This window comes from Myotis lucifugus, unplaced genomic scaffold (genome assembly GCF_000147115.1).
Source record: "Myotis lucifugus unplaced genomic scaffold, Myoluc2.0 scaffold_18, whole genome shotgun sequence".
NCBI lineage: Eukaryota > Metazoa > Chordata > Mammalia > Chiroptera > Vespertilionidae > Myotis > Myotis lucifugus.
In genome coordinates, this window is record NW_005871066.1 from 9,489,041 (window position 1) to 9,513,190 (window position 24,150).

Genomic DNA, 24,150 nt, shown 5'->3' on the forward strand with positions numbered 1-24,150 from the left:
AAGAAAAGCAGCTTTGGGTGGGGATGGTGGGGGTGAGGGGGGGACGTGGGAGTCAAGAGTTTGTATTGGGAGCACATTAAGTTTGAGTATCATTGCCGAACCGGTTTGGCTCAGTGGATAGAGCGTCGGCCTGCGGACTCAAGGGTCCCGGGTTCGATTCCGGTCAAGGGCATGTACCTTGGTTGCGGGCGCATCCCCACTGGGGGGTGTGCAAGAGGCAGCTGATCGATGTCTCTCTCTCATCGATGTTTCTGGCTCTCTATCCCTCTCCCTTCTTCTCTGTAAAAAATCAATAAAATATATTAAAAAAAAAAAAAAGTTTGAGTATCATAATCTGCAACCAACACCAAGTTTGAGATATCATAATCTGCAACCAACTCCAGTGTGTGTGGGGGTGTTTCCTACACCACCAAGAAATTCTCTGACATCAGCTGAAAATCCATCTGAATTCAAGTCCAGGTTGTCACCTATGCTTCTGACCCACCAGCTCTAAATCTAAGCTTCCCGAAATGCCCTCACTGAGTTTGATTCATATGCTAGAGTGGCTCCCAGAACTCAGGGGAACATTTTAGTTATTAGATGACTGGTTTATTATAAAAGGTTGCAGCTCAGGAACAGCCAGATAGAAGGGCGCGGAGCTCCCATGCTTTCTGGGCACGCCACTCTCCCTGAATCTCCACCAACCTGGCAGCGCTCTGAACCCCTTTTAGATTGTATGGAGGCCTCACTACCTGGGCATGATTAATGAAATCATTGGCCATTGGTGATTGAACTCCATTTCCACCTTCTCTCCTCTCTGCAGTGGTGGGGGTGGGGTGTGGGGAGGAGAGTGTGTGAGGGGGTGGATGGAGGGGACTGAAAGTTCCAACCCTCTAATCACAGGATTGGCTCTGCTGGCCACCGTTCCAAACATCACGTCATCAACATAACAAAACATATCTTTATCACTCTCATCACAGAAAAGCCAAGGGTTTTAGAAGCTTTGTGTCAGGAACCGGGGGAAAACCAAATATATATTTCTTACTATAAATCACAATATTACAGATGTCTATTAAATATTCAAGTGGAAATGTTAGGTGAGATACTTGGATATTTGAGTGGAGTTCAGGGGAGAACCTGGACTAAAATGATAGACTTGGTGGCATCCACAGCCATGAGCCAGGGGGGGATTATTCAGGAATTTACAGTATCCTATGCTCCCATCCCTTAAAGTGTCATCTCTGCTCTGTAGCCGATTCCAGGCACACATTGCTCTCAAGGGGTCAGCGTCCTTGGGGAGAATGAACAAGTCAGTCAATGATCAGTAGTACACAGTGATGAGCCTGGTGGGCTTGGCCAGATTCCTTCAGAATGATCCACTTGAGGTCTCAAGCCTCCTTTTCCTCCCCAGGACTGGGAAAGACCCAAGAGAAGGGCTTTGTAAATTGTTGGGCATTATTACTGGGAGCCCGGGCTGGGGGACATTTTATTTATTTCCTGCACATTAAGCACCTGCCTTTTCCAGGGAAACAGCTGCTTTTTCATTTACTTTTCTGGTTTGCTCTGTCCCCAGGGTCCTCCCTGATGCCACCATCTGGGCTGCATGGCACACCCTGTGTATCTTACCTTTTGCCAAGTTGCCTGGAAACTGAGGCGGCTCATTCACATCTGTTACCTGGACAGTTAGGATCTGTAGGTCAGTGACACCCACGTCGTCCTTAACATAAATCTGCAAATCAAACATGTTTGGTCCTGTTTCAAAATCTAGTTGTTCCTTCCCAGTAGTGACAACCTAAAAGTAAATGCAAAATTCTTAGAGATCCTGTGAAAAAAGGTCTGCTTTGTGTGCATGCATTTTGCAAATGGCTATTACTAGGAAGAAAGCAAACAGCATCCTGGAAACCACCTTTCATTCGCTGTCAGAGGAACTGGCTGTTTGCCTTAGTCCTTCCAACACAAGCCCCAGGACACTTCTCCACTAAAAAAGAAAAATATTCAGGAGATATTCTAGTTCTACTGGCAGAAAATGGAAAACCAGAGAATTAAAAAACCCATCACTACTTAAGTTAGGCTCCTAGGTGAGTCCCTTAGCAACCCTGAATGTAGTGGATTTTCTAGTCTTTAAAAATGAGATGATGCACTTTCCTGGAATTGCCGTTAAATTACATCTTGACTCATCACTCCATTCTAATTTTTCTAATTTTCCCAAGGCCACTTCCAAGAATAAACAGGGGAAGAAGGATACATCTGCAGAGTTGAGGAATGACATGTACTAACATGAACTGTGTGTGTGTGTGTGTGTGTGTGTGTGTGTGTGTGTGTGTGTTAGTTAATGGTGGTAAATGCTATTGAGAAAAGTGAACAGGGTCAGGGTGATGGAGGGTGGGGATGGTATCTACTTTATATGATTGTTGTGAGGATTAAATGAGTTCATCCATGGAATACTTAGATACTTGTTCTTGAACTATAGTTTGATATCAGGTAGAGTGATACCTCCAACTTAGTTTTTCTTTCTCAAGATTGATATGGCTATGGGGTCTCTTGTGGTTCCATATAAATTTTAGTAATATTTGTTTTAGTTCTGTGAAAAATACCATTGGTATTTTGGAAAGACTCAAACAACAAATTAGAAAACAGAGCAGTGGTACCATGGCTCTTCAACATGAGGAAACATTCACACAGTAGCATTGGACATTTAGGCTCATATTTTTTACTCAGGGCATGTGCTTCCATATTAAGTCTCCTCATACTTTTCCTTCTGAAAAGTCACAGGATCATAGAAAAGCAGAATCACCGACACAATTTCATCAGAGCCCAACTTTTAAGGAGATCAATACTCAAACTAAAACACCCAAAGAGTTTAGTTACTGTCAGCACACCTTACACATGATATCATGTCAGGATGGTTGGCAATAAGAAACAAGCGTTTTATTTGTAACACTAGAGGCCCAGTGCACGAAATTCGTGCGTGGGGAGAGGGTCCCTCAGCCTGGCCTGCACCTTCTCGCAATCCAGGACCCCTTGGGGGATGTCCGACTGTCAGTTTAGGCCCGATCCCGCAAGTCCCTTCCATAAACTGGCAGTCGGACATCCCTCTTGCAATCTGGGACCACTGACTCCTAACTGCTGGCCTGCCTGCCTGATCACCCCTAACCGCTCACCTGCCTGCCTGATCGCCCCTAACCATCTCTGCCTCAGCTCCCACAGCCACAGCTTTATCTGGAATGACGTCCGGAAGGTCGTTCGGCTGTCTGGTCTAATTAGCATATTACGCTTTTATTATTATAGATGATTTGTAATGTTCAGTTGGACTAGACTAAATAGAGAAAAAGGATTTCAAGGCTAGAGGGGCACCTAGTGCAGCAGAAGGCTCTAGCATGCCCGAAAAAGGACTTCTGGATCTTAGAATAAAGGAGATTAAACTAGGGGAAGAGGAAGAAATGATCACTGTTCTAGAATCCCATAGGCCTCTCATCTTCAGGACTCCTCTTCGCAGGTAACTCCCATTGCGAGTAAGATGGTACCTACCTCAAATTCGGTGCCTGACAGAGAGTTCACGTTGAAGGCTTCAGTGAGGGGACTGGTGTTGATTATCAGGGGCAACCCTGGCATCACAGGTGACAGTGATGCTGATAATTTCACAGAAAACTTATGCACTGAAGTCCCAGGTGAAGAATTCTCTGCCACGTTACTAGTAGCAGGTAAGTGAATTAGGTGTAGTGCCTCTCCCGCTGTGGATTTAAAAAGGATAAAAATTACATGAACACAAAGCTTTGTGCTGGGAACAGGGACTTAACAGCTTGTTCTGTGGCTTCAACTCGTAGCTCAGAGCAGTGATGGAACCTGGTCACTCCCCAGGAACAAATACTCCTGCCAAGACTTGGAGAGGAGAATGTGAAATCTTATAGCTAAGAAAACAACCACCACCAAACAACCATGAAGTCTGCTCTTATCATCCTGTTAATAAAGTTGCTGCTTTTCTCTTGTCTCCCTGCTTCCCTTCTCTTTTCTCCCAATCTTTGTGAAGAGCCAGGAGAAGAGAAACATCACCTTAGCAGATAGACACCCACTTGAAGTATCTAGTCTACCTATGACATTCTCTCTTTTACAAGGGCCCAGTATTTTACAAGAGTTTGTTTTCCTTCTCTGGGCCAGTGTTTCATTCATGATGTCATCTGAGAGTTGAGTGTGCATGACTGAAGAGCTCCATGGTAGACCTCCCCACAGTCATAAGTAATTTCAAGGACAGTTATTTGTTTTTATTGGATGCTATAGGCATCATGTAGAGAGTCAGTCAGTACTTCCTAGTTGATAGATTAACTCCTGTTTCACAGAGAAGGAAATGAGATACTTAGAGAAGGCATGTGAACTACTCTGGACTTCATTACAGACAGGGAACTTTACAATTTAAGAGAAAGTATGTTTCTTCCAGGAATGCCTCAGGACATTCTCAAGTCTCCTTGACACTCTGCAAGACTTTGCCAATATGGAGGAGAGCAACAGGTCATGTTTTTTCATGCTTCCATAATAATGGTTACTGTAGGGGGTTGAATAGTGTCTTCCCCAAAATTCATGTCCACCCAGAACCTCAGAATGTACCTTACTTAGGAAAAGAGTATTTTCAGATGTAATTAGTTAAGAGGAGGTCACACTGAATTAAGATGGGCCCTAAATCCAACAGCTGGTGTCCCTATGAGGACAGGACACAAAGACACACACAGAAGGAAGGCTATGACAGAGGAGGAAATTGAAGGAATGCAGCTACAAGCCAGGGATGATAAACAACCACCACAAGCTGGGAGGTAGGCACGGAACACATTCTCCCTCAAAGCCCTAGACCAGTGATGGCGAACCTTTTGAACTTGGCGTGTCAGCATTTTGAAAAGCCCTAACTTAACTCTGGTGCCGTGTCACATATAGACATTTTTTGATATTTGCAACCTTAGTAAAACAAAGACTTATATTTTTGATATTTATTTTATATATTTAAATGCCATTTAACAAAGAAAAATCAACCAAAAAAATGAGTTCGCGTGTCACCTCTGACACGCGTGTCATAGGTTCGCCATCACTGCCCTAGACAGAGCCAACCCTGCCAACACCTTTAGTTCAGACTTCTGATCTCCCAAACTGTGAGATAATAAATTTCTGTTATTTTAAGCCATCTAATTTGTGGTAATTTGTTATAGCAGTACTAGGAAAATCATAAAATTATCATTTATCCAATGTTCCAAAGAGGCGCATAATGTAAAATCCTTTTTCTCATTTACTCCTCAAAACCATCCTCTCAGATAGGTATTAATGTCATTATTTTACAGATGAGGCAACTGAGCTAAAGGACATACAGTGAATACAGTATCCTCCCTATTCACAGGTTTAATGTCCACAACCCCCAATGGATACCTGAAACCATAGATAGTCTAAACCCTATATATATATATAGATATATACACACTATGTTTTTTCCTATACATACATACTTATGATAAAGTTTAATTTATAAATTAGGCACAGCACGAGATTACCAACAATAACTAAGAATAAAATAGAACAATTATAATAATATCTATAATAATAAAAGCATAATATTCTGATTAGACCAGACATCCTTCTAAATGACCTTCCGGACGAAGCCAGGGCTGCGAGGGTAGCCTGGGTCCCAGGTGCCTGCCGGTGCTGGCAGCTGGGGGAAGGAAGGTCGACTCTTGCAAGCATTTTGTGCATCGGGCCTCTAGTACTGTAATAAAAGTTATGCAAATGTAATTTATCTCCTAAATTATCTTATTATACTGTACTCACATTTTCACTTAAAGAAAGCACTTTATGACTTCTCTTTGGCAGATTCAAATTGCCAGCATCACTACTCTTGTGCCCATTATGAAGTAAGGGTTAATTGAACACAAGTACTGCAGTGCTCCAAGAGTTAGCTAGTGAGTGACGAATGGGATGGGAATGGGAGGGAGGTGTCTACAGCTTGAAGATGATGGACAAAGGAATAATTCAAGACCTGGGTGGGGCCAAGCAGGATGATGTCGGGTAAGAGAGTTCATCATGCTACTCAGAACAGCAAGCAATTTAAAACTTATGAATTGTTTATTTCTGGAATTTTAGAAATTGTAGGCGTAAAATTTCTAGAAACAAACAGGACATGGAAAATGTTGGTTTTATTAAAAAAGAATGCATTTATTTCAAATTTGGGGGAGGGGATGCAAAGAAATAATGGAAATGTAGGAAAAATTGAAATATAAATACATTCATTGATACAAGCGGTTATAAATCTAAAATCATCTTATTTTAATTAAAGACTAAGATGCATTATGCTAAGTTATTTTTACTCACAGAATTATCCAGGTTTATGGACAAGGACTGTGCAAGGACTCAGATAAATCAAAACAGCTGAGGCTTAAGGTGATGTGAATATGAATAGATTTTTTTTAAATCTATTAAAATTGACTTTTGTATTATACCATTCTTGTGATAAAAACCCGAAACAAAATAGTATACTGGAGTTTTTAGAGGCAAAATGTTTCCAAAAATAGTTTTTCAAGATGAGCAAAATAATCAGTTGCTTTGGTGGTTGGGGTTTTTTTTAGCCATAATTTCCTCATGCCCTCTTTTCCCACTATAAAAAAGTCAGCAGAGCCCCCCTTGAGCTGTTCATGAACGTGTTTCCCCACTGTTCAGCAGGACAAGGACAGTCATAAGCAAACTGAAGGGTTTGGCAATTTGTCTCAACAATTTCCCACCTTCTCTTGGCCCCTCCCACCCACACCAGGGACGTGTGCCCCTCCAGCCAAGAAGAAAGGACCCCTCTGCTCAGATTTAACTCACTAAGGTTTTTCTCAAGAAGGGCGTGGTGAGTGATCGCTTTGCTGAAACAAGTAACCACTTGCATTTATGAAGAACCTACTCACCAGGCATTATGCTGGCTACTTTACTGCTTGACCCCGTCCACTCTACACACAACATAGGTGTTGCGGCCTCAGGAGGTGTTACACTCAGTAAGCGGCCGCGGTGGGCCCTCGCTGCATCTGGGTCTTGTAGATAACCGACTGCACATACTTACTACCGTGTCGTCACTCCACACTTGTCAGGTGACTGTGCACATGTGATGCATCATAGTTTTTCTGTGACCAGGCAACAAAGCAGCAAGATGGTGCTGGGGCCTGGTGTGAAATTGGCCCCTCAACTCTGTTGTTAGATTTGGGTGATGTTCTCTGTAAGAGGTTGTCTTTGGAGCAACCTAAGCAATTGTGCGGGAATATTAGCTTGACGTGGGGTCCCTTGGCCTGGCCTGCGCCCTCTCACAATCCGGGACCCCTCGGGGGATGTCAGAGAGCCAGTTTTGGCCCGATCCTGCAGGCATAAAAGGCTAATATGCAAATTGACTTAACAGCCAAACAACTGGTCGCTATGATGTGCACTGACCTCCAGGGGGCAGATGCTCAATGCAGGAGCTGCTTCCTGGTGAGCACAGCAGCAGTGGCGGGAGCCTCTCCCACCTCTGCAGCAGCACTAAGGATGTCCGACTGCTGCAGGCCTAAGCAGTCAGTTGAACATCTCCCAATGGCTCCCAGACTGCAAGAGGGCCCAGGCCGGGCTGAGGGATCCCGCTGAGTGCACGAATTTCATGCACCAGGCCTCTAGTACAGAATAATGACTAGCATTTACTAAGCATTTACTATGTACCAGTCACTCCTCTAAGTGTTTTACTAAAGTAACTCATCAAAGATGTAAATTATCTCTAAATTAACCTGCAAATTTAACATGATTGAATTCTATACATTATGGGTATGCTACCTATCAAAAAATAAGATTTAATTTAAAAAGCTCAATTTCTGCCCTGACAGGTGTGACTCAGTTGGGTGGAGCATCATCCTGTACACCAAAAGGTGGCAGGTTTGATTCCTGATCAGGGCACATGCCCAGGTTGTGCTTTTCATCCCTGATCGGGTCATGTACAGGAGGCAACCAAGCTATGTTTCTCTCACACATCAATGCATCAGTGTTTCTCTCTCTCTCTCTCTCTCTCTCTCTCTCTCTCTCTCTCTCTCTCTTTCTCTCTGTCTCTCTTTCTCTCTCTCAAAAAATCAATAAAAAAGATTGATTTCTTTCAATAAAAAAGAAAAGAAAAATAAATAAATAAAAAGATCAATTTCAATAATCTGAGCTGACAACATTAAAAAGATCTTCTAAGATTCTTGAAGCTCTTGAATAAGGAAGAAGATGCTCGAGAATCTTTGGCTCTTCAACCAGAAGGCATTTTCTCTACCCAAGAGTAAGACAATACCTCCTTGTACCTCAATTTTTCGACAGGATTTGCTAAGCTCAAGTTGCCCCCAAAAGTCTCCAGAGAAAGGCCAGAATCTCCACAAAGACTAACTTGACATATACACTGAAGGGGTTCAGCACACATTTTCCTAGATTATGCCACTTTGACATGGGGACTATTTTGAGTCAAAGGCATGGAAACCCAAAAGATTCAGGAATAGCTTTTTAAAATAAATAAATAAATAAATAAACAAATAAATAATAATAAATAATAAAAACTTCCCCCTTAACTTTCTAAAAGAATTTAGATAGAGGGCCTGGTCTAGGAAGAGAGCTATCACCAAAGATAACTACAAAGCATATGGGCCAGGTGTGGTGGGCAGGGGAGCGGGGAGCTCAGCAGGGCCTGGAGCTCAATGTCTTCTCTGTGAGGCTCAATGGCCTGACTGCCTTAGGTCTCTTATTCTTATAGGGCCTCCATATGTACGTAATTAAACTTGTTTTTCTATTGTTAATCTGTCTTATGTCAATTCAATTAATAGACCAGCTAAAACGACCTAGAAGAGTAGAAAAAAAAAATTTCCTCTTCGACAACGCTAAGCTCTGCTATGAAAATTATTTTCCCAACTTTGGATCTTGGAAGGACTTCCAGCTCAGGCCAGTTAACACCAGAGGGCAAGTGAATTCTCTACAGACATGAACTAGATTGTGGCTTCTATAGGCACCCCGTTCTCTGGGTTACCCCTACCTCCTGCGGCTCCTGTTGCTACATCATTTCATTCATCAGTGCAGATAAGCCCTCAGTTAATCTAGGCCTCCCAGAGGCAATTTCCTTTTTCAGGACTTTATCATACAATGATATCCTGTAAACTGAGTAGAGCAAACAGGTGGCAAAATGAGTTCCTACCTGACATGGCCCCCAGGAGAACCAGAAGGAAGACTGCTTCCTGCATACTTGATAGTTCACCTCTGTGCACACTTCCAGCAAATCACCCAGGAGCGGAATCCCACCTTATATCAAAGTGCATTCCAGATGCTGCTCATCTTCCCCTCCCCGTTTTGTTGCTATACAAGAAATCAAACAGAGGCCTGATGGTAACTAAGGGAGACTCTAAACACCGCAGGAATGTTTGTTCTTTGATTACCTGCTTCTGTGACTGCATGGTACCCAAGGGGCCAACCAACCCATCCTGGTGAGCTCAGAGTCCATCTCAAAATTCCACACCTACTGTGCGGATAGAGAACCCCAAATAGGGAAGTCAAAGAGCAAAGAAAACGAAGAGACACTGAGATGACAGTAAAAGCCGGACATGAGCGCAGTCATCCACGATGGTCTCAATAACCAGGCACTCTGTCCTTCTCAGAGGTAGGGTGGGGAAGTGGGAATTTTTCTGCTGACCGAATTGATGAATTGGATTCGGAATTGGGACTAGACCCCTCTTCAAGGCGGCGATAGACACGGCCCTTCGACTCCCATCACCACCACTGCCACTCTAGCCCTCAAAGCAGTCTGTGGAGGAAGATTATTGGAGTCATGCGAGGCTTCTGCCCAGCAGGGAGTGATGTGCCCGCCCTTCCGAGGCAGGTCTGCCCTATATGGTGCGTTCATGTCCCATGCAGCCCATGCCAGCTACAGGTCTGGTGTGTGAAACACAGCTGGGCTGGAGTCCAGCCTCCACTCAGAGAAGGAGCAATGGCAGCAAAGAGGGCGATGGCCATGGAGCAGCCTGCGCCCTTGACATGGTGCAGTAACAATAGCATTGGGTACAGTGGAAGGAAGTCAGACTTGGACCATCTCTCCTCTTCCTTTCACTCAAGAACTGCCCGCTGGGGGAGGGAAGCCCAGAAGCTCGAGGCTAGTGGCAGGAGGAGGGTAGGGGGCATTGAGCCAGATCCTCCCACCAGGAGCATGAGCAGCAGGAGTCCCTACAGGAGCTCTGAAGACCACGTGTGCCCCACAAGCAAACCCGCATTTGGTCCCTGCTGGCCAGTTAGTCAGTATGAGCTGGTAGCTGCCACAGTCATGGTGAGAGTCAGCCATGTAGGCCAGCAAAAGGGGACACTCACCTTTCCTCTCCCTCCTCCTCAACCTTCCCCAGGGCAAAGAGGGAGGGAGCCTCTTGGAGCCAGACCTCACCACTCGCCCAGGCTCCAAACTGTCAGTCCCAGCTCCCCCTGCTGCAGCAGCCAGTAGCAGGGGGATGGCAGGAAATGAGATTTAGGACAAGTTTGAAATAGAAGCCTTAAAAACGGTGGTGGACCATGAATAACTGAAAATGACCGGGAAGCAAGATATCAAGGGAGAGTCAACAGAGGCGGGTTGAAAACACAAAACCATTTCCGTTTATGTGCCCCTGAATTGAGACTGTTAAGTTAGCTGGTTATAGCGCCTTCCGGGCACACAGAAAGCAAGGCTCAGAGAGGTTGAGTGACTGGCCCCAGGTTAAGCCACTCGTCAGTGGCCAAGCTGGAACTTTGTGTCCCCTGCTTCCCAAACTCAGGGCAGCAAGGCTGTCTTCCTTCCCTGCCCACCACATCCAAAGCCTTAGCAGGCCCCTTCTAGCCTCCGGGGTGCCTCCTACAGCCCCTTTCCCAGTCTTGCTGCCACCATTTTGGCTAAGGTCCATCTCAGTAGCATCCGATGCACTCCACAGACAACTGTCAGGCTAATTTCCCAAAAGTACATTTTTGTCTTGCTTGCTTCAAATACAAAGCAACCGTCACCCTAGGAAGAGCTGACTTTACCTGCATGAAGCAGGAAGTAAGATTCAGAGTGTCAGTCTGTAGGTTTTGGTGTGAGACAGGTTAGGTGGCAAAAGCATAGGTTTTGCGCTGTGACCTTAGGCAAATGACCTAACCTTTTAGAGTCTCAGTTGTGCTTCTATAAATCAGAGCAGTAATACCTGCATGGAGTATTATTTAGAGCAGGACATGAGATAAGGAAGTGAAAGAAACTGGCCCGTAGTATGGCCTATATGATACTATTTTCCCCCCTGTGGCAGAGGCTGAAACGCAGTAGATACTAAATAAACATGGACTGAAAAGAAGATGAATACCCAGTTGCCAAGTTACCAATTTCTCACCTCTCAGTTTTCCCTGTCATATTAGTTACTGCAAATAATCCATTTCATTATTCATAATTAAAGCTGAAGTGATGGCTCAGATTAAGTTATGGAAACCGTCAGAACAATTAAACCTTTGAATTAAAGAAACACTCACATCTATTTAATTTTCAGCCTGACTACACAGTGTTCTTCACGTTGCCCTGTTTTCACCAAGTTAAGGTGAGTCTCTGCTTCCTTCCCCGCCCTGGTCCAGGGATAAGGGCCATAGTATGGAATTTGTTGTGGGGTTTTTCTCCGGTAGTTACAGCTTCTGGGTCCAGTCCTGAAGCTGTTTCTGCCATTATGATGTTCTGTTGTCCATTGGCCCAACTGCCATCTCCTTTTGAAAACACGTGGTCCCAGCACCAAGGACCCGGCTGGGCCAGAATCACACAGAGGCTGAATGGGCCCCAAAGCCCCTTGCCCTCTTGTTCCTGACTTCTGACACCCTGAGTCCTCCTGGTTCTACCGGGGTCTCAGCCCAGTGGGGTGAATGGGGCAGCTCAAAGGCAGGGCTGGAATCTTTGGGGCAGGCACCCCCGCCCCCCCCCCCGAAAGACCTGGGAAGCCTTCTCCCATGGCATGTCTGGCCCAGCAGTGAGTGGCTCAAGCTGGTGCTTAAAGTATTTAAAGAGACTTCCCTGAAATCTAGCTAACGCTACTGCAAGTGTCTAATTTGCTAATCAAGGAGTTGTGTTCCACACATCCATTGACTTAGAACCTGGAACACATTTCCTACAGATGGATTGCTCACAGCCTACAGACCGTTACATAATCTATAAAGGCTTAGGATGAGAACCAGAAGTGCTGCTGTGCGCGTTCAGTTAAGTTTCCTTTGCCCTGACCGGTTTGGCTCAGTGGATAGAGCGTCGGCCTGCGGACTGAAAGGTCCCAGGTTCGATTCCAGTCAAGGGCATGTACCTTGGTTGCGGGCACATCCCCAGTGGGAGGTGTGCAGGAGGCAGCTAATCGATGTTTCTCTCTCATCGATGTTTCTAACTCTCTATTCCTCTCCCTTCCTCTCTGTAAAAAATCAATAAAATATATTTAAAAAAAAAGTTTCCTTAGCAGTTCCGTGGGCATTGGGGGCTGGCCAGTGAACCTGATCCCCTTTATATCTCGGGGGTCGCCTTTATATCTCTGTCCATGTTTATGCAGTTACTGGAACTATGGGCTTCAGGGACCCAAACCCTAGGACACGGCACCCAGATTCCACCATTCAAGCACCCCTACACCACAGGTCCCCTGGAGGAAGAGAGCACGCAGGGCCAGGCCCACACTCACAGCAAAGGCAGCCATGCTGGTGGCACAGACCTTCAGGAGGAGTGGCAGTGAGCTCTCTCCGGGTCTCCTTTGTGGGCCGCTGTGCTAGCAGGCACAGGGCTCCCACCCGCACCCCGCAGTTCTCTCACACTGTCTGCAGGCGGCCTCAGCCAGCTTCTCCAGGCCAGAGGAGCGCTTATGCTTCTTTGTATCCCAGTTACTTCACAGGCAACACGGTGCCAGATGCATCGCTGGTGCTCAAAAATGGTGGAATTAATCAATTTAACTTATACTCCCTCGCCCTGTGCCATTTTCTTCCTTGCTCCAACACCCATCCAGTGAGGGCACCTGTGTCCTTTTAAACAGAATGGTGGCCCCTCTCCTACCGCCTCTTCTCTTTATCCCTACTCCTGTATTCACTGGAAAGGAAAGTAACTGGAAAAGGTGTTTGTGTGTGGGAGGGGTGCAGGGGAAGAACCTACAGAACCGAGAATTAGATCTGGTTTGGTTTTGATTTGTTCTCTCTTTTGTTTGTGTGTGGTTTGCTGCTATAACAAGAAGTCACACTGTCAGCCGCTGAGCAGGCGGGGTGGTGAGGAGCTGTTCCTTAGGAAAGAATGGAAGGAGGGTCTGGGGTCTGGATGCTCCTGCCTGTCAGGGAGAGGGGACAGGCTCTTTGGTGTTTTACAGTTGGGGATTTTCCTAATGGCCATCCAGCTTGACTATGGGGGAAGGGGACAGGTGCATGAACACTTTGTGGGCTTTGTTCGGAGAGATCAGAAGAGCCCCAACCGCTATGGACCCCTAGGCAAAAGCCTGGGAAGGAGGCCTGTGAAGACAGATGACTGAGCCAGCCAGACCAGCGACTCTGCAGCGATGGGACCCCTAAGGGCAATGGCTGATGTGAGAACCATGGCGCCCCTTTTCAAACGAGGGCTCCATGGCAAAGTTGGCATTCGGAGTCGCCCACACACCTAGACAGACACGGGGGGGGGGGGCTGAGAACACTGTCTGTGCCCCGCCTGTCACAGGTGAGGGTCTCCTGGGCCCTGTGGCAAGGGGCAGTACCACTGGCCTAACCGCACTGGCCTGGACCCCTTGGCATTTGAGAAGAGTTGCCAGGGCAGCCAGGTTGAGGTAAACCTGAAAAGATTGGACACCTCTCCAACAGGCTTTTCAGGAGAGAATATTCTAGCAAACACTTACCTAATTATTCATGGAAGTCTCTAAGCATATGATCTTGAGTGGATGGGAGAAACAGATAAATATAGGTGTTTACTCAGGTATCCCTATTCTTACCCCTAACAAAGGGGGTCTGGGAAGGAACCATATGCCTTTTCTCTTTAAGGATTTCTGAGGTCGTCAGTTTTCAGGTTTCTTTCTGCCTGAGATGTCTCTACTTTTTCTGCATTTCCTCTGACTGGGGATAAAGGCTCTGCCCCTGTTAAAGGGATGTGAGGCTCAGGGGAAAGGGTATGGGGAATGAGGGAGCCTGTTGAGCCTGGTCAGGGGCTGCCCTGTCCAGCAAAGGTGAGTGGTTCTAGGAAGCTGGACACAGGGCTCTTGATTCACTGCTTTAAAATGCCTCACGGCTAAGATTAGTTGATACACCAGGTTCCCTGGGCAATTCCAAATGATGCAACAAGCATGAAAGAAAACACTGAGGGGAATCTGAGGTTCCTATGTACACAGGATAACAAAGAGCTCTGCTTTCATGAGTCAAATCACCGGGTTGATAGCTTATGCTGAGGTCTAGTTGTTAGAGCTGACAGGGGCCAGCGTGTTCTTGGAAAGTCGACTCTACATTAGGCTTGGTTGTGGGCTACTTGACTCATAGCCGTTGATAATGTGTAGTCTGTGAGGGAGACTGTACCATCCTAGCCCCGGTGGCAGCCAGAGTTGGTAGAAGTAACCATCGCTGAGGGAGAGTTGATTCAGACCTCCTTGGGTTACAATGGAGAGGTGTTATCTGTAGCAGATGAGGTTTCAGAGAAAGATAAGACATCTCTATAGGAACCAAATCAAGGAAGACACATCATGTGTATATTTGACTATTACAATTTGAATTCATGGCAGTAACTCTTGGATTGGTTTAATCTACTACATGTGGGGTGTGTGTGTGTGTGTGTGTGTGTGTACATGTGAGCATGCATGTGCACACACACACATATACAGGAGTGTACATGTGAGAGACTTCTGGCATTGGGGTAGGCATGCCAGAGATGCTGGTGAGAGCCTCCCCTTATCCACCTTCTTCTTGGGGAATTTGACTTCCCAACGCCCCTGGAAGGAGGGGCCTCGTTTACCCTGCTCTTCCACAACCCTGGCCACAGATGACGGACCGCAATGCTCAGCTAATGCAAGGGACCCAGGCCATAGGCAGGGCTGTGCCAGGTATAGTTCCTCCTCCTTTTTTACCCTCTCAAGACATTAACCTGAGAGACACGGAGATGGTCAAACGATGGTGGTTATGTAGAACCAAGTCTGGGAAGTGTGCTGATGAGTAAGTGGAAAGGCAGAGAAGCGGGAGACAGGAGCAGACACAGAGAAAAACAGAGAAAGGGGGACCCTGAGGCCCATGAGAAGCAGGGAAAACTTGGGATCCCAGCACCCCAGATCCATCATGAGTGGCCCATAGAGCCTTCATTGCCAATTTCAGTGTCTGGGAGTTGCCTGTCAAATCCTTGTATCCTGACTGTAAACCCCAATAAATTCCAACTAATTCCAATAGGTTCTCTTCTTTGTAACCAAATAATCCCTAAGACAGTTTGACTGAGCAAGATGAGAGAGTAGGTGTCACAGACACAGCGACAAGGGGAAGTTGTTGGGATGTCTGTGACTTACTTTAAAACACTTCGGTAAGGCAGTTAGTCTTGCTCTTCCTTACTCTAAGGGCCGCCAGTTGCTCTAATGGAAAATTCCCCTCCAGGGTAGTCACCTAGTGTTTTATCAGAAAAGCCACTTCAAGAGTTTCTGTGGTGGACAGCTCACTGAACACCTGAGGCTTTGTGCATTAGCATTTGAATGTCAGAAATTAATTTTTATTGTTGAAATTAGTTTGTTAAAAAGTATGGTATTAGAAATGGACTCTTGTTGATGAAATTAAAGGTATTCAAGATATGTAGATTGGCTAAAATATTTTAGCGGTGTACTGTTCTTCACTATCCCACGAGCAGCGTGGGAGATGTGAGATGTGTAGACAGGTTCCCTTCAAGGAAACCTCCACTGCCCACTCCTTCAGGGTCGGCTTCAGTAGAGCCTCCTTGCCTGAGGCCACCCTTCCTGTGGCAGCCTGTATCCAGTGACTGAGCCTGATGGGGAGAAAGGCCCAGTCATTTTGACCCAATGCAAGACAACCCTGGTGGACAATATTAAGTCCAGAGCTCAATACTGGTTTGCTTGATGCCTCCTTGCATGTACATTATCATTCAACTTTTCCCTCTGCCCAATCTTAATCCCTTCCCCATCCTTTTTTGAAAAAAATATTTACCTTAAATTATATTGACTTAAATTCTAACTAAATATTAGTATTGCCTTAACATTCATAAAATATTGTTATTAGCATTAAAAATTCCATCCAAGTAATACTAGTAGATTATAAAGCTCCCTCCATATGAAAATAGATAAACCCTTAATTATGTTATACTCTTTATAAACTAATAAAGAGTGTAATAGGTATAAATCAAGTTTGAAGATCATCTATACTTTTTCTGATATTAATTATTTTGAGCTTTTTCTATTTTTAAAGCAGGACTAGCTGGCCATATAAGTTAACTGGTGTCATGTCATTTGCATTTGTTTCTTATGATGGCTCCTTCCCCTTCCTCTTACAGGGTTTGATCCCTAATAAACATTTTGCACCCCAAATCTTGTCTCAGCACCTGCTCCTGGCACACTCGACTGGTGACAAATGGGCTGTAAGAAACCACTGAGGCTCATAGCACAGGAATAAAGTGCTGGGGCTGCCAGAACAAAACTCCACACACTGGGTGGCTTCACCAACACATCTGTGTGGGCACACAGTTCTGGAGGCTAGACGTCCAAAATCCAGGTGTAGGCAGAGCTGGTTCCTTCTGAGGGCTGTGAGGACAGGATCTGTGCTGGGCCTCTCCTTGCTTTGTGGGTGGCTCTTTTCCCCCGGTGTCTCTTCACATCATCTTGCCTCCATGCCTGTCTGTGTCTGTGTCCCAGTATCTGAGAGAGCACAAGAAGCACCATTAGGAATATGAGTATATTCCCAGCAACATTCTGTTCATGTTGATGTATGTATTCTCTAAGACAATGGAAACTTGCTCTGCAGCTCTGTTCTTTCTGAGCTCTCATCAGAATCTGCTTTAACATTTATGTCTTCCCACACATGGTAAGGTTGCCAGTTTAATTCCCAGTCAAGCACATGCCCCATTTGCTGGCTTGATCCTCGATGGGGGGGCCTGCAGGAGGCAGCCATTGATGTTTCACTCTTTCCCAACAATCTCTTTAAGGCAATCCAAGCTTTTGCTCTTGTGCACTTTAAATTTGTCCAGCCTCTACTCTTACCCAATTCCAAAGCTACTCCTACATTTTTAGGTATTTGTTACACCTGCACTCCACTTCCCAGAACTAAAATCTGTATGAGTTCAGAGTTCTTTAGAGAAATAAACCAATGGTGGGGGCAGAGGGGAGAGATTTCAAGGAATTGGCTCATGTGATTGTGGTGGACAGCAACTCCAAAAATCTGAAGGGCAGGGCAGTCTGGTAATTCAAGTAAGACTTATTGTTGCAACTCTTGAATCAATCCATGAGTTGAAAGGCTGGAAATTCAGGCAGAATCTCTATGTTGCAGTCTGGAGTCTGAATTCCTTCTTCTTTAAGATTATCTTGGCCTTTGCTCTTAAAGCCTTCAACTGATTGGACGCACCAACACCATGGAGAGTAATTTGCTTTACACAGTTTACTAATTTAAGTGTTAATCACATCTTAAAATACTTTCACAGTAACAGAAACACTTTGGTGTTTGACCAAGCATCTGGGTACCACAGCCTAGCCAAGTTGAAACATAAAATTAACCATCACAAGTGTGTAGCCTTAAGGATGGGTCCTGAGGCTTAATCCTATACTGTCTGTGCATTGGTTAGGAGGAGCTCTGTTCACCTGTTGCTGGGTTTCAGTGAAACAGAATCATGTCTCTGATGTGCTGTTGCCTCTACTTCAAGTGACCGTCTTACTCAGGGCTCCTAAAAGGACAGAGTACTGGGTCTCCATTGAGTTCATCAGCTTGTGCATACTATTTGAATCTGGTAGTAAAACATTTCTTAATAATTTCTGTATGAATGAGCGGGTTTGGTAGATTTGCTTTCTTTACAAACTCCGAGGACAGTTGTAGGGGAGTATTTTGCCTTTATTTACCTCAATTTTCTCTCAGTAGCTATCCTCAACTATCAAGAACCCAATAGTTGTGCCTCGTGACCAAACTGACTTAGGTCAGTTCGTAATAATGGTGACGTGTGGTTTCCATTTAGCTCAGGCACACTCACTTAACTCACTTCTCATTTCACTCAGGTCTGTCTGTTCAAATGTCACTCCTTCTGAGCAGCCTTCCTTGATGGAGCTAACTGAATTAGCCAGTGGAAACACATACTGTCCACACTCTCACACACACATGCCATCATCTACTATTATGTCCGAACTCTGCTTCACTCCTTATTGACACTTATCAAACCTGAATTATAGTTAACAGTTTCTTTATTTGTTTTTGATTTTTCTCCTCTGCCAGTATGTAAGCAGCACTGAGGCAGATGCCGTGCTCACTGCTGCAACCCTAGAGCATCCTGGGCATATGTTAGAAGTTAATCGTTACGTGCTGATGGAACACATGAATGAACTTATGCAAAATTCACATCTGTCAGGTGTCAGCTATGCGGCACTGGGGCTTTAAGGCACAAAAGAGGTGGTTTAAAATAAGTGTCCAGCCCTGGCTGGTGTGACTCAATTGTTTGGGCATCATCGCATGCATGGAAAGGTTTCCAGTTCAATTCCCGGATGGGCACATGCCCAGTTTGCAGGCTCAATCCTCTGGATCCTCAGTAGGGGGTTTGCAAGAGGCAGCTGATCGATGTTTCACGCTCTCTCTCCCTCTCCTTTCCTCTCTCTCTTTCTCTCTCTCTCTATATCAACTCTTGGTCCTGTAACTCTGCCCTGCTACCCTCACCCCTTGCCAATCGCACTCTCTGCGCACCTTGATTCAGTCTTTCACATAAGCTCAGTAGGTTCGATTTCTGGTCCCCAAGAAGCAGTTCATCTGACCAGCCCAATTGTAGGAGAAGTTCAGCAAATGTTGTTTTTATGTGAAGTGATATGTTTTGACTTTTCATGGCTCACTTGGTGTGCCTCAACAGAAACACTGAAATACAGTGACAGGTTGTTAATTAAAAGGACAGGGCCTGGGGAGTGGGGGTGGTTGCTAAGCAGAAAGAGTGTGCTAAATAAGTTGATAATGCAAACAAAACTCTAGAGGATATTTTCAGTCCACACAGAAGGGCACTCTGTTTTCAAATATTGCTTAAGTAGATAAGAAATGACTACTTATCTACCAAAAAAATGATACCAAACACAAATCATTCTTTATTACAGCAATTCTCCTAAGTTTCTATACCAGGTAGCAGTTTGCTAATCTAGTTGTAGCGTATAATTGCAAAAAAAAAAAGGAAAGAAAAGATATGTATCTCTAACTGGATATAGTGGTGGTGGTGATGATGGTGATAATAGTGATGGTGCTGGTGGTGAAGGTGGTGGTGCTGGTGGTGGTGATGGTGGTAGTGATAGTGGTAGTGATGAGGGTGATGGTAGTGGTGGTGGTGGTGATGGTATTGATGGTGCTAGTGGTGATGGTGGATGGTGGTGGTAGAACAGTAACAGCTAACACCACTAAGTCCTTCCTATGGACCACAAAGGCCCTGAGAGATGAACTATTGAGGCTCACCCTTCCACCTGCAAAAGGCTCCAGCAGCACAGCTGGAAAACATCTGATCCAATTCCCTCATCTTACAGAGAAAAAAAACCCCATGGAAAGCAGAGAAATGTGGAAAGGTGACAAGGGTGAGAGACAGAAGACCAAAAAATTGTGTCCAGCAAGGAAATTGTTTTGTCATATTTTCCCACCACAGCTCTTCACTGTAATTCAAGACGCCCGTGAAGATTTGTTCTCCCTCATCCAGGGATTCGCTGTGAGAAACAGCCAGCCTGGCCTGGAAACAAAAGAGGCCTGGAGAGCATGGTGGGGGCCTGCTGTGGAAGGGGAACCGAGTGGCCAGGAGGTGGCTGTGCAGACCCTGATGATGAAGAGGGGTGAACACTGTAAAGGGTCCGTCTGGGAGCGAGCAGCCCGTTGAGACGGTGAGGACAAAGGCTTTTCTGTCCTTTGCCACCCGAGAGGCAGTGCTTTTCTGAGCAGCTCTAATTATAAATCCCTGTCCTGCTAAGATGGGTAAACTTGGCAGCATTCGAGATCTGCCTTGTGTCTTAACTATTTCTCAGTTGGTTTAGGTTTGGCAAAACCCCAAATGCATTTTGCCAAGCACTCTTTCCCTTAATTTCTAATCCCCTGAGTGGCTTAAGGGAAATTTCATCCATATGTCTCTGAGTCATTTACTGTGAACTCATCTTTTGGTAAAAGAAATACGTTCTCAAGCCAGCACCGTCCAGAGAATAGCAAAATTTTAGGCTAGAATGGGTCATGCTTTCTTTGGAAAGAATTTCCTGATTACAAGGAGGGAAAGAGAGCTATGTTTCCTATTCTCAGCTCCTTTCCCTTTCTGCATAGTCTTTCGAAGGATGTGCATGAAAACCTCCTTTCTCTATTATTTATGAAGTTGGTGAATGCTACATTTGCATTTGGGTCTAAACAAACTCTATGGATTTGTTGTTTTAGATGCAAATTCTTATTTTTAACTTATGCAGGGAAGGAAACAAACAAACACATGCTACACGGCAGGTGCATCTCAGCAGCCGGGTAAGATAAATGTTATCCTCTTATATAAAAAATCTGAGATGAAAAAATATTAACTAGGGCCCTGGCTGGTTTGGCTCAGTGGATAGAGCATCGGCCTGCAGACTGAAAGGTCCCAGGTTCAATTCCAGCCAAGGGCATGTACCTTGGTTGTGGGGACATCCCCAGTAGGAGGTGTGCAGGAGGCAGCTGATTGATGTTTCTCTCTCATCGATGTTTCTAACTCTCTATTCCTCTCTGTAAAAAATCAATAAAATATATTAAAAAAAATATTAACTAGGAAAGGCATGATCTTAATAAAAGGCAAAGTCAAAGTTCTAATCTAGAGCTCCCTAACTCCCAAGTTCACATTCTTCCCACCTGTCCATGCTCATTCTCAGGCACAAAGGGAAGGCCCAACACATTCTAGTAGACAGCTATCATGCACCTAATGATGGATTCTAGCCAGGTGTTTTTTGTTTGTAAAGTCAACAGGGACTAGACCTGGCATTACTGCAAAATAGTTATCCTCTTTTTTGTTGCCTCCAGAGAGTTTGGGACCCGCCTCACTCACTGTGGCAAGATGTCATACATGGAAAGTGCTGGTCTTGGAAGTGAAGTCTTTAATATTACTAATAATGATGATGAGCCTCCAGGTACATAGGAATTACAGGTAATAAAGGAACAGGTTGAACACTACCGTGAAGATGCAATCTGCAAAACCAAGAATGTTGAAAATTCCACAAGACAAATAGCCCACTTTATTCAATAAATATATGGCAAGGGAGGAAAAAGAGGTCTATAGATTAAAAAAGACAAGAGACATTTCAACTGAATGCAGTCTGTGAGTCTTATTTGGATCCTGATTTGAGCAAGCCAAGAACAAAAAGAAATCATGAGATAATTGGGGACATTTGAACACTGCCTAAATATTTTATAACTAGAGGCCCAGTGCACGAAATTCATGTGGGGGGTGGGGGGCGTCCTTCAGCCCGGCCTGCCCCTTTCCAATCCAGGACCCCTCAGGGGACATCCCTCTCACAATCTGGGACTGCAGGCTCCTAACCACCTGGCTTGCCTGCCTGCCTGCCTGATCGCCCCTAACCACTTCTGCCTGCCGGCCTGATGCCCCTAATTCCATCCCTACTGGCCTGATCACCCCTAACCACCTCTGCCTGCCGACCTGATCGCCCCCTAACTGCTCCCCACTGCCAGCCTGATTACTCCCTAACTGCTCCCCACTGCCAGCCTGATCACCCCCTAACTGCTCTCCCCTGCCAGCCTGATAGCCCCTAACAGCCTCTGCTTCGGACCCTGCCACAGTGGCTTTGTCCAGAAGGACGTCTGGAAAATGTCTGGTCTAATTAGCATATTACCCTTTTATTAGTATAGATATTAACAAGTTACTGTTAATTTTTAGATGTGTTGATGGCATTGTGAATACATTAAAAACAAGAAAGACATACCTTTTTCCTTTATTAAGTGTCTATTCAAGCTTTTTGGTCAAATTTTCAATTGCGCCATTTGTCTTTTTATTATTGAGTTGCAGGAAATGCTAACATTTGCTGGATATAAGTCCTCAGATATATACGTGGCCAATATTTTCTCCTAGTCTGTGACTTTTTTCTTCTTTTTCTTAATAGTATCTTTTGATGAGCAGACATTTTTTAAATTTTGATGAAGTCCACTTTAACACTTTTTTTCTTTTATGGTTATCAGGGACACCTAAAATAAAGTTCCCCCTCCTGGGCCAGCCCCAGGTATTTGGTTCCATTGGTCTGTGTTGGGGCCAAGCATTGGTGCTTTCTAAAGGTTGTTTGAGTCCTTCCAATGTACAACCGGGGTTAATAACCCCAGCGCTAAAAAGAAGTATGACCTGAAATGTAGAAACCTCTAAAGAAATGAAATTCTGAAAATATAATAAGGCATAATCCAAGTGAACATCGAGGAGGTACCTGAAACCTCTGTAATGTCAGCACAGGGAACATGTCAATGAGAAGGTAGAGTGAGGAGCATGCCAGAAAGACAGGGCGTTACAGCAGAGGCTGTGGTGCTGTGACAGCTCCGACCTCAGGCCTGTAATACTCAGAGGGCAAAAACAGACCTGCAGCCCTGGCCGGTGTGCTCAGTGGTTAGAGTGTCGGCTCACAAACTGAAGGGCGCATGCTTGGGGTGTGGGTTTGTTCCCTGTCCCCGGTCAGGGCACGTGGAGGAAGCGATCAGCAAATGTGTCTCTCTCACACATTGATGTTTCTCTCTCTCTCTCCCCCATTCCCTCCCTCCCTCCTTTTCACACTCTCTAAAAGGCAATGGAAAAAAATATCCTCAGGTGAGGATTAACAACGACAAAACAGACCTGGTAAAATTGTGTTTGGAGTGAATCGATGAACGAAAAGGGCGATGGTGTGGAGTGGAGTGGGGCAGGTGGTGGCACTGCCCAACTGTGGTTTTACTTCTGTCCTTGACGCCTGGAAGCAGAATCCCCAACACCAGGAAAGCAGAACACAGGTGACTGAGAGGGAACAGAAGCTGAAGATGGATGGAGAGATAGTGAGGGAGCCCGAGTCGCTCTAAATGAGTGCAGGACTCCAGGCCCAGGAATTACTAGTACAGCCTGGGAACAGGAAGACCTTGCAGAGGTAATTGAGGAATCACGCTGTAATCTCTGAAAATCACAGAGGAAGGGAAGAGTGCCAGAAAACCCAAGATGAGAAAACACTCCAACTATGGGGCTGTCAGAACTGTCAGGTCCCCAGCAGTGCCCAGCATTGGCCTTGAAGATGTGCCCCTCGGAGGCTAGGCAGCCCCTGGCACCCATCCAGGAAGCTCACACCCACCCTGCCCATAGAAAAGCAGCTGTAACTGCAAACCCAGGTGACAATTCTCCTCTCTGGGATAAATCCCCAGTTGAGAACATGTTCTGTCCTCAGAAGCTGTGATCCTGATTTCTTTGCCCATGACATGCTTTACCACCAGCCCCACCCTTTGTGTACTCTGGGGGTACAGATCTTCAAGATCAAGTGTTTCACAATTATTTATTTTCCATCCATCTTCTTCGGTCCTCTTTGTGAACAAATAAAACCAGGTTGCTAAGGCTTAGAAGGCCTTCAATGCCAATCATGCATGGCTGCTGCCCAATTCACAAGGCCAGTTTTTGGCAGACAAGTTCTCTACCGGATTACACTTTCAGAGGCCTAACACCTACCCAGATAAGTAAGGGGTAGACACAGACATAATAGCCTTCTGAACTCAGCCTAATCACTAAGGAAGCTTTCTATGCTCGCCAAGCAACAGTTTTATTATAATTTGGTTTCATACAGAATTGTCTACAAGCTCAAAATGTACTGATTAGTGAACATGAATATTCCATCCTCTTAACAGTTATATTTTTTCAAAATAAGTTATTTGGTAATCCTCCACTCTTTAAGAAGTAAATCTGTTTCCTATTTCTGCTGTTAGCAATGATCACAGACACAGCAGGTTCAACAACACAAAATTATTATCTTAGAGTTCTGTAGGTCAGAAGCATAAAATTAAGTGTGCGCAGGGCTGAATTTTCCCCTACTTCCT

At 45.2% G+C, this 24,150-nt stretch overlaps 1 protein-coding gene and 1 long non-coding RNA gene across 2 annotated transcripts in view; both read right to left on the bottom strand.

Moving 5' to 3' along the window:
• CDHR3 (cadherin related family member 3) overlaps window positions 1-6,900 on the bottom strand; it is a 53,071-nt gene extending 46,171 nt beyond the window's left edge. Inside the window, exons 1-3 of the mRNA XM_023751017.1 lie at window positions 6,894-6,900; window positions 3,508-3,710; window positions 1,606-1,771 (exon numbers count right to left, since the gene is read on the bottom strand). Coding sequence (XP_023606785.1) covers window positions 1,606-1,771; window positions 3,508-3,710; window positions 6,894-6,900 — 376 coding nt within the window. The remainder of the gene's footprint in view (window positions 1-1,605; window positions 1,772-3,507; window positions 3,711-6,893) is intronic.
• Window positions 6,901-15,634: 8,734 nt separating this feature from the next.
• LOC111825234 overlaps window positions 15,635-24,150 on the bottom strand; it is a 36,242-nt gene continuing 27,726 nt past the window's right edge. The window contains exon 2 of the long non-coding RNA XR_002828388.1: window positions 15,635-16,811. This is a non-coding gene — a long non-coding RNA (uncharacterized LOC111825234). The remainder of the gene's footprint in view (window positions 16,812-24,150) is intronic.